The sequence below is a fragment of the Erythrolamprus reginae genome, chromosome 5 (genome assembly GCF_031021105.1).
Source record: "Erythrolamprus reginae isolate rEryReg1 chromosome 5, rEryReg1.hap1, whole genome shotgun sequence".
NCBI lineage: Eukaryota > Metazoa > Chordata > Lepidosauria > Squamata > Dipsadidae > Erythrolamprus > Erythrolamprus reginae.
The window spans coordinates 88,980,633-88,995,982 of NC_091954.1; the positions used below are offsets into that span (position 1 = coordinate 88,980,633).

At 42.2% G+C, this 15,350-nt stretch overlaps 1 protein-coding gene across 4 annotated transcripts in view; it reads left to right on the forward strand.

Moving 5' to 3' along the window:
- Nucleotides 1-15,350, forward strand: part of RNF13 (ring finger protein 13) — a 65,822-nt gene that overhangs the window by 28,295 nt on the left and 22,177 nt on the right. For 3 of the 4 annotated variants that reach the window (XM_070753423.1, XM_070753424.1, XM_070753425.1), the window contains 4 exons: nucleotides 3,468-3,593; nucleotides 9,968-10,055; nucleotides 11,574-11,664; nucleotides 14,225-14,330. In XM_070753423.1, the coding sequence (XP_070609524.1) occupies nucleotides 3,468-3,593; nucleotides 9,968-10,055; nucleotides 11,574-11,664; nucleotides 14,225-14,330 (411 nt within the window). Of the gene's footprint in view, nucleotides 1-3,467; nucleotides 3,594-9,967; nucleotides 10,066-11,573; nucleotides 11,665-14,224; nucleotides 14,331-15,350 lie in introns of those variants that run through there. The other variant, XM_070753426.1, reaches the window with a different exon arrangement.

The window sequence follows — 15,350 nt, forward strand, 5'->3', positions numbered from 1 at the left end:
TGGCCTGCAGTACAGCACTCTACCTGCTGCGCCACCCTGGCTATCTTTTTCCCTTCTCGAGAGATATATTTAAAATGAAGATTAAATAAAATTCTTATTCTGCTGCTGGTGAAAGTTGCTAAAACACATTAATGAAAACATACTTAAAATATAAATATTGTTTGTCTCTGTGTGTGTGTGTGTGAGTGAGAGAGAGAGAGAGAGAAAATTGGCAGGCTGCAACAAAGCTTTTTAATATATGCTTAAAACTTAAAACTTTTATACCTATCTGTGTATTTAAGTACATTTTAAAATGGTTTGCTGGATCAATGCCTATGTAAAGTAGAGTTGGAAGCATAGCTCAGTTACACTTGAAAGTTGTCGTTATAAGTCAGTGATGGCGCACATTTTTTGATTCATGTGCCAAAAGGTGGTGGGTGGATGTAGGTCACACGTGTGCATGCCCACACCATAGTTCCATGCCCCCCATTCATTTGTGTGTGACCCCCACCCCACCCCGGCATGTGATGGCATGCCCATTTTTCACTCTCTCCAGGCTTCAGAGCCTTTATAGGATCTTGTGGAGGGCGAAAATAGTCCTTCTGGATGCCAGAAATGACCCGTTTCCCAACTTGAAGAATTGTGTATTGCATGGCCACCGATATGCCTTCTTGTTCCACTTGTGGCACGCATGCCATAGGTTCGCCATCATGGTTATCAGTTATACTGTAGCTTGATATTTGATTAATTTGCATTGGATATTAGGATTCTGATTTCATCCTTACCAGGCAAAAGATACTGATAACAGTAATGTCGTTTTTGCCCCATTAAGGATTTTGATTGAGATGAAACTTCCACCATTTTTTCTATCCCAAAGAGAAGAATTAAAAATAGGCAGTCATAAGTAGGCTGAACTAATTGTCAAGTTTTGTATTAGAGGTTTTATAATTTAGATTTTAAAATGTTGATGTAGTTCTGCCAAACAGATAGAACCAGTTCTGTTCTATTGCGCTGCATGAAGGATTCTTTAGAAGAGCATCCCTTCCCATCAACTGGCGCTAAAGATTAAATAATATTAGTGCTTATTTGGAGAAACACACAGTTGGTAAGTGTTGCAAGGTTCCTGGCCATGACAGTTTTGGATTATGAGCATCCTATAATTGAGAGCACAATGAAGCCAACTACAGGAAGAGTATTCTCCTTCCAGCACAATATTTTATTTCTTTCTCAATAGAGAGTAAAGAGAGTATACAACAAATTTCTCAGATGGCTTTTTCTGTTTCTGCTGCTCTCCTCCCAAACTGAAATTTCATAATAGCATAAGCCAGCGCTACTGCCTTTAAAAAAAAAAGAAGCCAGCTAACAACCTAAAACTATCCACTAGAGGGTATCATAGCAAACTTCTGTGAAATAAAAGCAATAGAGATATTTTGAATGCGATGTTACGTTTATATTACCTTCTTAGACTGCATATATTTGCTTCATGTATTTTAGATTTCAGTATAACATGTTAATTGTATTAATTATCAATATACTGAAGGTATTCAGTTATACATCACAGGCCAGGCTAGGCTAGGCTAGAAATTATTTGAAGGTGTTGAATTGTTGCTCAGAACTTGGAGGAAAAGAGCCTCGGTGGTGCAGTGGTTAGAGCGCAGTATTGCAAGGTACTTCTGCTGATCACCGGCTGCCAGCAGTTTGGCAGATCGAATCTGAATAGGCTCAAGGTTGACTCAGCCTTCCATCCTTCCAAGGTCAGTAAAATGGGGACCCAGATTGTTGGGGGCAATATACTTACTCTCTGTAAATTTATTTATTTATTCAACTTCTATGTCACCCAATCCCAAAGGACTCAGGGCGGCTTACAACAACAGTACAAGTACAATAAGAATAAATACAAAATAGTACAAGAAGTGGAACAGTTAACTGAGGTTAAAACATAACAAACTAAAAAACAACAACCATAAACAGTTATTGTAAAAAGAAAATCACACTCATATACATACACATCATTCTTACAGTTGGCCATCAAGCTGTGAATTTATGGCCCCCAGGCCTGTCAGCAAAGCCAGATCTTTGTAGCTTTGCGAAAGGCCAGCAGGGTGGGAGCAGTACAGATATCGGGGGGGAAGTTGGTTCCATAGAACCAGGGTGGCCACAGAGAAGACTCTCCTCCATGGTCCCGCCAACCTGCATTGCTTAGTCGACGGGACCTTGAGGAGGCCAACTCTGAGCTCTTATAGGTCTCTGGGAGGTATGCGGCAGGAGACAATCCCGTAAATAGTCTGGCCCTGAGCCATGTAGGGCTTTATAGGTAATAACCAACACCTTGAATTGTGCCCAGAGACTAATAGGAAGCCAGTGCAGCTCGCAGAGCAAAGGTGTTATATGGGTGTACCGAGGTACAAAGGCTGACCTTGACTATCTAGGAAGAATTTGTTACGGCTACATACATCATGCAATTCCCACTCTCACCTTCCCACAGTAGCGAATGTACATTAAAAGATTATAAAGTGTGGTAGGCCCCAACTAAAATGGCTTTGGCCTGACAGCAATTTTTCTTCAGGCTTTGGAATACCTTCCTTGCAAAGAAATGTCATTATCTTTCTGCAGTCATCAAAATTATTCGGAATGGCTATGGTGTGGTGCTGCAAAGTCCCTGATCAAGACAATGTCTTCAGAGGGACTAAGAGCAACCCAGCCAAGGGGGGTCACTCACGAACGCGAATCCTAGAAAGAAGACTTGGACACATTTTCTCTCTGGGTGATGTGACACAGTATTGAGCTGTGTACCCCGTTTTATTTGGGAGCATAAGCAGATGGGGATAATTACACGTACATGTCAAGTGATATACAAACATAACTTCAAACATGACATATCTTTGAGTCTTTCCTTTCCCCAGATATCACAAACCAATTTCCTTGAATGATTTCCTTTGAGCAAACGTTTCTCACACCTAATTTCTCTGAAGCCTTCTTCCTTATCACAACCAATCTCCTTTATCACAGTCTATCGTCTGTTTTGCTTCAGGCAATGTAAATTTCCCCCTTTGATCGAATAACGTCCTGTTTGGAGTGATGTATACATGTTTATCAGTGATATGTTTATTGAACCCTTTTATGGTCAGTTGTCTTCCTGTTGCAAATTCACCAGAAATGCAGACTTAAGCAAGTTAATACCGTCCTATCCTTGCTATAATAGAATCAGGGTAAGCAGAGCATTTTTATGCTAGAGATCCAGATATATATGATATATTCCTATTCTAACATTCATGCTACACTGCAACACTATTGGACCTGCCCTGCTATTTTATAATTCCTGTTTATTGTATTGTATTGTATTGTATTGTATTGTATTATGATATGATATTATAATATTATATTATTATATTTTTATTGCACAACCCATCAGAACTGTAAAACAAAATCTGCTAATTTCCCCAAGTTATGTCAAAACACTCATTATATCTTTTGAAATTGGATTTCAGGGCTTCCTCATAAATTCAAAACCTGAGAATGCCTGTGTGCCTATACTTCCTCCACCTCTGAAGGATAACTCATCCCGTGAATTCATTGTATTAATCAGAAGACTTGATTGCAATTTTGATATAAAGGTAAGTAACCTTCCATGTCTTCAATTCAGACATATATGCAGTTTCTGAAGCTTCAAAATTATGTTTAAATATGCTGCTTGAAAAGCGTCACATTGTTGAGTCCATAGGCATAAATCAAATTTGGGCAAGTTGGCCCCCAAAATTCCTTCTTCTGAAGATTTTTGGAAGTATGTCTCATTATTTTGAGACAGGTAACACCTTGAAAACTAGTAGGCAATGTAATTTAAAATACACAGAAACCCATTCTAAAAAAGACAGAAAATCGTTCTCTCTTTTTCCTATTTTTATCCAGACATACCCTGTTTCCCCAAAAATAAGACCCAACTGGAAAATAAGCCCTGGCATGATTTGTCAAGATGCTTGTAATATAAATCCTACCCCCAAAGTAACCCCCAGTTAAGATCACAGCCAGACCGACACAATTAGTATTCTTTCCCCTAAAATAAGACCTAACTAGAAAATAAACCCTAATGCATCTTTTGGAACAAAAAATACAGGAAACACAGTAATAGCATTCAGGTTGCCAGAAAATGTTAATTTGCCGTACTTTTAATTAAATGGTTTTGGAGCTATCCACCAATGTCTCTTATTTGTCAAATAGTGTGGGAGGAATCTCCTTTTCTGGAGGTTTTCTTCTGCAATCAATATGCAATATTTGAATGTCTTTAATATAGGACTTGCAACTTTTTTTTTCTTGTGCTATCAGTAACCTGTACTGTATACTTATATAAAAAAACAACATTGTTTATATTTGCAGGAATATACTGCTCAAAAAAATAAAGGGAACACTGAAATAACACATCCTAGATCTGAATGAATGAAATATTCTCACTGAATACTTTGTTCTGTACAAAGTTGAATTTGCACAACAGCATGTGAAATTAATTGTCAATCAGTGTTGCTTCCTAAGTGGACAGTTTGATTTCACAGAAGTTTGATTTACTTGGAGTTATATTGTGTTAAACAATATATTATTTTTTTGAGCAGTGTATAAGAGTTGGCACTAGGCTTTGTTCCAGACTGCAACTGATTCATTCTTTTGGTCTGAGTTCATTCTTTTGGTCTGAATTTAAACTACAATAAAACGTAGCTGCCTAGAAATAAGATCGGTTGGAGACTCCATAATTTATACATTAAAATATATAATTTAAAACAGCTGGTTCATACTGAACATGCACATGACCTTTTGGGATTAGTGAACAGAGATGGTGAAAGTGATATATTCTTAAAATTACAGTGATCCCCCGCTCGTTGCGAGGGTTCCGTTCCAGGAGCCCCCGCAACGAGCGGGTTTTCGCGAAGTAGCGATGCGGAAGTAAAAACACCGTCTGCGCATGTGCAGACGGTGTTTTTACTCCCACAGCGCTAGCGAGGAGCCGAAGATTGGGGGCGGCGCGGCTGTTTGCCGCCGGCATGGGGGGCTTCCTAGCAGCCCCCCAAACCCGGGTTGGGGGTCCGGGGGGCGCTGTCTCTCGGCGCTTTCGAGCCGATTCCGGGAGCGAACTCGCTCACGGATTCGGCTCGAAAGCGCCGAGAGAGAGCGTTGACAGGCCCGTTCCTGGCGCTGTCTCTCGCCGCCTTCGAGCCGATTCCGGGAGCGAACTCGCTCACGGACTCGGCTCGAAAGCGCCGAGAGAGAGCGTTGACAGGCCCGTTCCTGGCGCTCTCTCTCGCCGCCTTCGAGCCGAGTCCGGGAGCGAACTCGCTCACGGACTCGGCTCGAAAGCGCCGAGAGAGAGCGTTGACAGGCCCGTTCCTGGCGCTGTCTCTCGCCGCCTTCGAGCCGATTCCGGGAGCGAACTCGCTCACGGACTCGGCTCGAAAGCGCCGAGAGAGAGCGTTGACAGGCCCTTTCCTGGCGCTCTCTCTCGCCGCCTTCGAGCCGAGTCCGGGAGCGAACTCGCTCACGGACTCGGCTCGAAAGCGCCGAGAGAGAGCGTTGACAGGCCCGTTCCTGGCGCTCTCTCTCGCCGCCTTCGAGCCGAGTCCGGGAGCGAACTCGCTCACGGACTCGGCTCGAAAGCGGCGAGAGAGAGCGTTGACAGGCCCGTTCCTGGCGCTGTCTCTCGCCGCCTTCGAGCCGAGTCCGGGAGCGAACTCGCTCACGGACTCGGCTCGAAAGCGCCGAGAGAGAGCGTGGACAGGCCCGTTCCTGGCGCTGTCTCTCGCCGCCTTCGAGCCGAGTCCGGGAGCGAACTCGCTCACGGACTCGGCTCGAAAGCGCCGAGAGAGAGCGTGGACATCGCCCGTATCTAGAAGAAGTTGCCACCCGAGCGCTCTTGCCCGGCGGGAGGCGAAGCATATGGGTGGGGGGGCTGTCAGGACACCCTCCCACCCCAGCACTTTGCATCCCGCCGGCAAAGAGCAATAAGGCAGCAGCTTCTGCCGGACACGGGCAATGGGCGGGACAGAGAAGCGGGAAGAATCAGGAGGTTCCTTTGGCGGCTGGAGGCTGCCTGGCACCCGCTGCAGCCAAAACAACAAAGCCAGGCAGCCCCCAGCTGCCAAAGGAGCCTCCTGATTCTCCCCGCTTCTCTGTCCCGCCCATTGCCCATGTCCGGCAGAAGCTGCCTCCCGTGCCGATGTTCCCCGCCAAGCCCAGTTCGGCTTCCCTGGCTGCTTGGCCGGAGGGGGGGGGGGGTCGGCCAAAAGGGGCTGGAGACGCAGCGATTTGCCTCCCGCCCCTCGCCCCTGTGCCACCGGCACGTCATCTTCCCTCCCAGACAAAAAGGCCGGCCTTTGGGGATGAAGGGGTGTGTTCAGCTCTGCGTCTCCAGCTCCTTTCGGCCGAGCCCCCCCCCCCCCCCCCCCGACCAAGCAGCCAGGGAATCCGAGCCAGGCTTGGCAGGGAACATCGGCACGGGAGGCAGGAGACGGATCGGGCGACCGGAGCAGCAGCCAGGGAAGCCGAGCCGCGTATGGCGGTGACGGTGGCCGTCTCCTGCCTCCCGCGCCGATGTTCCCAGCCACGCCCGGCTCGGCTTTCCTGGCTGCTTGGCCGGGAGCTGGATGCTGGTGGTGGCGGAGGAAGGCGAATGCGGCTTGGAAGCTGGGAGGGGGGCAGAATATGGGAGGAGAGAGGCTTGCAATAGAGGGTGGAGGAAGCGGCCATGGGAGGGCGAGCTGCCTCAGGGAGGAGGATCGGGCGGGACCAGGTGGGGGCTGGAATTTCTCCGCCAGGGCGAAGGGCGGGCGAGCGGGTGCTGGGGAGGGCTTCTCGCCCTCCCGACAGCAAGAGGGGGGAGCGAACGGCGTGGGCAGGCGAAGGGCGGGCGAGCGGCAGCGAGGAGTTTGCGTGGGCGGTGGGGAAACTCCTCGCTGACGCCAGCAAGAGGGGGAAGACCCAGGGAAGCCGCTGCCATCTACGCATGCGTGCCCGGCACGCATGCGTAGATGGTATTTTTGACTTCCGGGTTGAAAAATAGCGAAGTACCCTGTTCGCAATGGTTGGGGACGCAATAAACGGGGGATCACTGTAATACATTTGCCAATCCTAGGCTTATTTTCCCCTCCCCAACTTTTCTTTCTCATTTCAAGTAAAAATAACACAGGGTCTGAAATTATGTTTAATTCCATTTTTTCTAACCATTTCCAAGTATATAAAAATTCCTAACATGTAGCTGTGGCTTGGACAAAATCTATTGCTGTGGTTTATAAGCTAAAGCAAGCATAAAAAGAGAAATGACAAGTGTTGCAAAAGTTAGGTGCGTAGACAGTGTGTTCATCTGATTGGGGGCACTTGCATGTGCTGTTCACATATTTCAGAGCAGTGGTAATAAAATAGCGAGTTGATAGATATAACGTTGCTAGAAAAATTGGTTGCAAAAAGTTTGCATAGTCCCACCTGATTTAGCACAAGCAGCTGATTGGCGGTTGGATTGACCTGCCAGAATACTGTTTATCAGCTATTCCAGGCTGTGGGGATTGCTGCCGCTCGTCGCCACATCTTGCTGCCTCTGCGTGCATCCATTTTATCCTCTGTGTGTCCAGGCAGCCCTGCCGCTGTTCAGTGGTGATAGGAATTGGCAGCAATGCCTATTGCCTGAAATTGCCTGAAAATGTGGACACTTTGAGGCCAAAAATTGTGTGTGTGCAGAAGCCAAAAAAAGGATGGGCGGAGGCCAAAAATGGCGCACATTGTGATGGCGGCAGCAGCAATGGGTGGCGGTGATCCTATAGCCTGGAACAACTAATAGGCGGTATTCCGAGGGGCTGATCCAACCACCAATCAGCAGCTTGTGCTAAATCAGGCTGTGCTGAAGCTGACCAGGCTGTTTGCTCTTTGCTGCAAGGAGGCAAATTGTTGGGAGGCAGAGGCAGATATTTTTTTCTTGTTTTCCTCCCCAAAAAAGCTTCTTATGATCCAGTGTGTCTTATAGTGCGAAAAAATATAGTAAATCCTGATCACTTCCAAGCTGCAAACTTTGGTAGTTTCATTCAGTATTACTATTCATTATCTGTTTTAAATGGCAATTGCTATGCGCAAGCTGATTTTATATTGAATACTGAAATTAATACTGCAAAAGTAGTTCTTTTGATTGACAACAGTGGAATCAGGAACAAGCCTTATAGGTTGTAGGAAGTGTAGGACTTCTAAGCTGTGATTTAGCCTAATGTGGGAGGCAGCTTTGTAGATTATATTCAGAACTCTGTGTCTAATAAGGATGAGGAAGAGGAACTGAACAGCATAGTCAAATGTTATATAATCTGTTTTAGCTATTTATGAAATTATACATATTATACAGTTTATGAAAATTTGCAAATGACAATTTGTAATTTAAATCTTCAATATGTCTGCATTAAACTTGCATGTTATAGTAATTATCCAAAGCAGGCATGGTTACTAGGGAATAAAGCTTATTGCACTGTTCGATAAGACTTACTTCAGAGTAAAACGTGCTTGGGAATGTTTTGCACATAGTCATTGCCTGCCGAATGGCAGACCTTAGTTTTAAGATTTAGGAGCAAGACCTTCTCTTTTTGCTTCTGTGACACTAAACAAAAATATAAATAAATATATTGGCCATCTCACATTACCTTTTGAAACTAAAAGAGTGACCTTTGGGCTTTTTGCAGACTGCTGATGACAAACTTGAGACTTGAGCAAGCACAATTCCTATAACAGCTGTTTTTGCTGCGCAACAAGTAATATTCCCTTAAATCTAGTATTAAAAGAAATGGCATGGGTATGGGGAAAGGTCAAGAAAGTATTGCCTAGGAACATACACTAAATCTTCTGTCCTATAATTTAGAATAGCTCAGATTACTTCTAGATAAAATTGTGTAAAATTGTAAACATTAATGATTGGTTATCTTTATGGATTTTAGCACATGGTAGGGTTGCTTGAAATATTTCTGGAGCAAGCAATTAATTGGGTAACTCCTCTAGTATTGTCATGGTTTAAAATTGACTCCTTGCACCCATTAAGAACAGCAAACAGTCATATGAAAACTGTGAGCTAAAGATATGCAATTTCTGTAACTTTACAGACATCTGAATGGCTGATATCTTATATAAACCTATCTCAGTTTCCCTCCCTTTAAAGAGAAACAAGATCTAGAAAGAGATATTGCAAGATTAGGTTGTCCTTTAAATCAGCTTATTATCTTTTGAGACAATGCTTGTGGATGAATCAGTTTGTTAATTTTAAATGGCATTGGGTGTATAGAATTAACTATGGAAATATTTGCTTTCTTTCAATATTGAGCATGGTCTATTCTAGTGAACCCAGGATAGGGTTGTGAAACCAATCAAGTTTCAGGATACTATTATATTCTGGATTGAATTGTAAAATAAAAAAGCTGATGTTGGAAACAGCTAATTTATCTTTTGTAGGTCACACTGAATTTGCTTGGGGGCAAAAATAGGTTTCAGTGTATTCCTACATAAAAATATAAATAAGTGGGGAAAAGTATTATGCTCAGTGGTACTACGTTTTCAAAGTTCCAATATCAGGAGTCGTTGTCAGCAACAATTTATATAAATTCCAATGAGAGGGTATGGCTAGCTGATGAGGCCAGAACAAGGCCGAAATAGATCTATCCCTTAATTTTCAAATTCAGCAAAAACACGTAACACACACACACACACACTCACACTCATATTTTTGCTGATAAGTGAAAAGGAAGGGAGGCTGGTATAGATCTATTTCGACCTTGTTATGAATATATATATATATATATATTCATTATATATTTATATTCATTATCAGCAAAAATGTGTTACACACACACATATATCACCCACTTTTGTACAGTTTGCCTCATATAAGACAAGTTAGTTCAAGATAACAATAATTTTACAAAGCATATATGGGCGACAAGAATAATTTCATATCTAATGAGTACTTATTACATGTGTGTTTGGCATGCAGGTTTTGAATGCACAGAATGTTGGGTTTAAGGCAGCAATTATTTACAATGTTGACTCTGATGACCTCATTAGCATGGGATCTCAAGACAGTAAGTACAGGTATTAATTCTCTCCTGTTTGAAAACTATTCTGTTTTTCAGTGGTGATGACATATCATCCAACAAAATAAAAATTGTCTTTTTTAATATGAACGTCATGGACATATCATTACAATCAAATGAGAGGAACACAAAATCAGGTGTATTATGCTAAGTACACAAAGATGCTCTTCTATCTTTTAGCCTGCGAATACAGATAGTTGACTTAACAGTAATTAAGACTGAAATTGGGACAGGGATTTCCTTCACTAAGCAATGTGGGCATAATGCACAGTGTCACGTGGTTGCGCTCATACATCAGTTCCAGCAATCCCCCGGTTACTATTGGTAAATTAATCTTTGTGAGTCATTGAAAACCTCGTGTGACTGCAACTTTCAATTTCATGATGATTGCGCCATAAATTTTGTTTGTAGGAAGTTGGCAGGGAATGTAGCAAATCATAATTGACAATGGAACGCTGTGACAGTCAGAAATCAAGGCTGGTTAATCAAACTGTTAAGACCACAATCATGTGACCATGGATATGCTGCAATGGTTGGAACTTTTGAGCACTGGTTCTAAGTACCACTCATTTAGCACCATTGTAAATTTGAACGGTTGCTGAATGAGTGGTCATTAACTGAAGGCCACCTCGATGAGATCTGCTGTAAAGGAACTGCAGTTCCAAAAACATAAAACTGTCTTTGGGACAGATTTGAGAATATGTCATACGCCATGACAAAATAGAAGGTTTAATTGTGGGAGGAATGCCCAGTTTACTAAGGAAGATTGGCCTTGCTCCCCCCACCCCCGTGTCGCCATAGACCTTTCCCCACTCCCACTTGCATCAGGTCCCAAAAGGGGTTCCTCCCCTCCCCCATCACACAATTACTTTTTGAATGTCTCTGGACCTCACATTAAGGAAGGAAGGCAGACCATTCTATCCCTTAGTGTCCCTGCTTTGCATGGCTGGCTCCTGAAAGTGGCCACCATATTCAGAGCAGCTTCAATTCTTTGCAGTTGCACTAACTGAGCCTTCTCTGTGGTGGCCCCGGCCCTCTGGAACCAACCCCCCCAGAGATTAGAATTGCCCCCACCCTCCTTGCCTTTCATAAGCTACTTAAAACCCACCTCTGCCACCAGGCATGGGGGAATTAAGACTTCTTCTCCCCCTAGGCCGTTACAACTGTATGCATGGTATGTTTGTATGTATGTTTGGTTTTATATATTAAGGGGTTTTAATTTGCTTTTAGTATTGGATTTATTGTATATTGTTCATGATTGTTGTTAGCCGCCCCGAGTTTTCGGAGAGGGGCGGCATATAAATCCAATAAACTTGAAACTTGAAAATAGCAGCCCAACAATGAACCAATCTGCTCTGCTCCAGCACTTTCTGCAGCACTATGCAGACTCCATCAGGGAAACAGCATATCGCTTCATTGCCAAGATGGGTAGCACATAAATTTAATACATAAATGTCACAGTCAGACTCGTGATTACTAATTATTGTCTTTTTAAAAAAAAAACAGTTGAAATTTTAAAGAAGATTGATATTCCATCAGTTTTCATTGGCGAAACATCTGCGAAATCTCTTAAAGAAGAATTTACTTTCGAAAAAGGGTACGTATAAAATACCTCACAAACTTTCTATTTACTGTGGTGATATACACAATGAAAGATTCAGTTTGAGTGTAAGGATATTATATTTTGGTCGCTTTTGATGCTGAAATTGCCAAATATTTAAGTATCTTATCATAATAATAATAATTAATAATAATTTATTAGATTTGTATGCCGCCCCTCTCCGAAGACTCGGGGCGGCTCACAACACGATAAAAACAGTATTATACAGGCACAAATCTAATATTAAAAAAAACTAAAAACCCTATCATAATTAAAAACCAAACAGCACATACATACCAAACATAAATTATAATAAGCCTGGGGGAAAGGTGTCTCAAATCCCCCATGCCTGGCGGTATAGGTGGGCCTTAAGTACTCCTCACCACACACACTTGACACCATCTGAACCAAATAAATTTATCTTGGTCTCATCAGACCATAGGGCAGTGTTTTTCAACCAGTGTGCCGTGGCACACTAGTGTGCCGCGAGACATGGTCAGGTGTGCCGCGAAGAAGGAAGCTCAGGTTCTGGTCTCACAACTTTTTGCTGAGAGAGAGAGAGAGAAAGTGAGTGAGAGAGAGAGAGAAAGAAAGAGTGAGAGAAAGAGAGAAAGAAAGCAAGAAAGAGAGAAAGAAAAGAGAGAGAGAAAGAGAGGGGAAGAGAGAAAGAGAAAGAGAGAGAGAAATGAGCAAAGAGGGGAGGAAAAAAGAGAAATGAGGAAATGATTGAGACAGAGAATGAGAGGAAAGAGAGAGAAACAAAAGAGAGAGAGAGAGAGAGAGAGAGAAGTGACTCTTGATTTAAAACATATGATAAAAAGCACCCAAAAAATAAGAGAGAAAACCCCCCAGCCCTCACCTGTTTTTGGAAATGGTTCAAGAGTATGTATACACACACACACACACAAGAGGGGAGGAGACAGGGATGGAAAAAGAGAGGAGAGTGTCTTAGAGTGTCGTTTTGTGTCCTTTTGGTTGGTGGTGTGCCCCAGGATTTTGTAAATGTAAAAAATGTGCCGCGGCTCAAAAAAGGTTGAAAATCACTGCCATAGGGCATGGTTCCAGAATCCAGAAATCCATGTCCTTAGTCTGCTTGTCTGCAGCAAACTGTTTGTGGGCTTTCTTGTGTATCATCTTTAGAAGAGGCTTCCTTCTGGGACGTCAGCTTTGTAGACCAATTTGATGCACCGTGCGGTGTATGGTCTGAGTACTGACAGGCTGAACCCTCATCTCTTCAGCCTCTGCAGCAATGCTGGCAGCACTCCTACTTCTATTTCCCAACCTCTGGATATGACGCTGAGCAAGGGCACTCAACGTCTTTGGTCGATCATGGTGAGACCTGTTCTGAGTGGAACATGTCCTGTTAAACCGCTGCATAGTCTTGGCCACTGTGCTGCAGCTCACTTTGAGGGTCTTGGCAATTCTTATAGCCTAAGTTATCTTGATGTAGAGCAACAATTCATTTTTTCAGATCTTCAGTTCATTGCCATGAGGTGCCATGTTGAACTTCCAGTGGCCAGTATGAGAGAGTGAGAGCAATAACATCACATTTAACACACCTGCTTCCCCTTCACACCTGAGACATTGTACCACTAATGAGTCACATGACGGGGAACAGCTACTTGGATCCCATTTGGACATTATCACTTGAGGTGGACTCACTTTTGTTGCCAGCAATTGAAACATCAATGACTGTGCGTTGTGCTGTTTTGAGGGGACAGCACGGTGTATACAAGCTGTATACTCACTACATTGTAGTCACTGTGTTCAGTTCTGGAGACCTCACCTACAAAAGGATATTGACAAAATTGAACGGGTCCAAAGACGGGCTACAAGAATGGTGGAAGGTCTTAAGCATAAAACGTATCAGGAAAGACTTAATGAACGCAATCTGTATAGTCTGGAGGACAGAAGGAAAAGGGGGGACATGATCGAAACATTTAAATATGTTAAAGGGTTAAATAAGGTTCAGGAGAGAAGTGTTTTTAATAGGAAAGTGAACACAAGAACAAGGGGACACAATCTGAAGTTAGTTGGGGGAAAGATCAAAAGCAACGTGAGAAAATATTATTTTACTGAAAGAGTAGTAGATGCTTGGAACAAACTTCCAGCAGACATGGTTGGTAAATCCACAGTAACTGAATTTAAACATGCCTGGGATAAACATATATCCATAGTAAGATAAAATACAGGAAATAGTATAAGGGCAGACTAGATTGACCATGAGGTCTTTTTCTGCCATCAGTCTTCTATGTTTCTAGTCGTATCATTTTTTCAGTGTTGTCGCATGAAAACATATACTTAAATATTTACAAAATGTGAGAGGGTTTACTCATTCTGTGACATACTGTATATATATAATATAAAAGTAATATGTGTAAATTTAAAACTTCAAACAAATGTAACAACCAAATGTAACAATCAAGTATCTTAGCAGAAGAAGAATGAAGTATTTTTAGACTTCCTTTTTTTTATCATATACAGTATTATAGATACTTCTCTGTACAACCTTTTTAGTAGAATTTTTATAATAAATTGTTTTTCCTTTCTTTCATAGAGGCCATATTGTGCTAATCCCAGAGTTCAGCCTTCCTTTGGAATATTATCTAATCCCATTCTTAATAATTGTGGGCATCTGTCTCATCCTTATAGTTATATTCATGGTGGGTATAACCTTTTCTCATGATGTTATCATTAGATTTTCTCTACACATATAAACACATTTCTTATTGCTGAAGTCAGTTTATTTTAATGTTTATTGTTTAGAGTATGCCTTTGTGAAAGTTATTGCAGGCATTATGTAAACTGTACATTAGAATCTTTAGCACAGCTTTAAAAAGCTGTTTGGGTTATCACTCCACTTGAAGTTTCCATAGTTTATCAGTTTAAGAAGATCTTCCTTATGGATAGTATTTATATTCTGTTTAATGTGAATATAAATCCCCATGCATGCTACATACAAAGTTTTATGTACAATTCTATAAACCCAAATTTTAATTCAAATTCGCTTGTTGCTTTTGATGGCATATGAAGCTTATAGTTTTTGTCACAGTTCTTTTTTCATTGTTTGTTTTAGGAATTGGAGTAGACTAGAACTTGAATATCATAGAATATAGCAGCAAATTAAAGTTTAAAATCCTTTTTATGTTACAGGTTAAGGGAACTATGATTCCAGATATTTTCAAATGTATCTGGAATACAAGAATTTTATTATGCAAGATTAATGTATTAGACCTTCTTTGTTAAGAATTTTTGTGTGTGTGGCTAGTGGAGCATGCATTTCTTTTATATAAGGAAGTGAACAAAAAGTAGCTAGTACTTAGAGTAAAAGATAAATTTTGCCATTTACTTCTCATACAGGAAAGGGTAGGTATGAGGCTTTCTTGCTTTTCAGAGCACAACTGTGTTAAAATTCAAGAGATGTAGTTGTATGTTATCCACACTGCGAAATGCAGAAGCTGGAGGCTGAGATGGAGCATAAGTAGTTCTATATGAAAAGAAAATATGTGCAGTTAGATAGAGGAAAATTGCTCATGACAGGAGAAAGAGTGTGGCCAACTTGCCAGGGAGCAATTAGGATTGCAGTCCTTCACACTCATTTAAACATCCTGGCTGCAAGGGGAATGCATCAGAATGCATAGACCGCTGGAACTGGAGCCACACCACCTTCTCAACAACCTTCC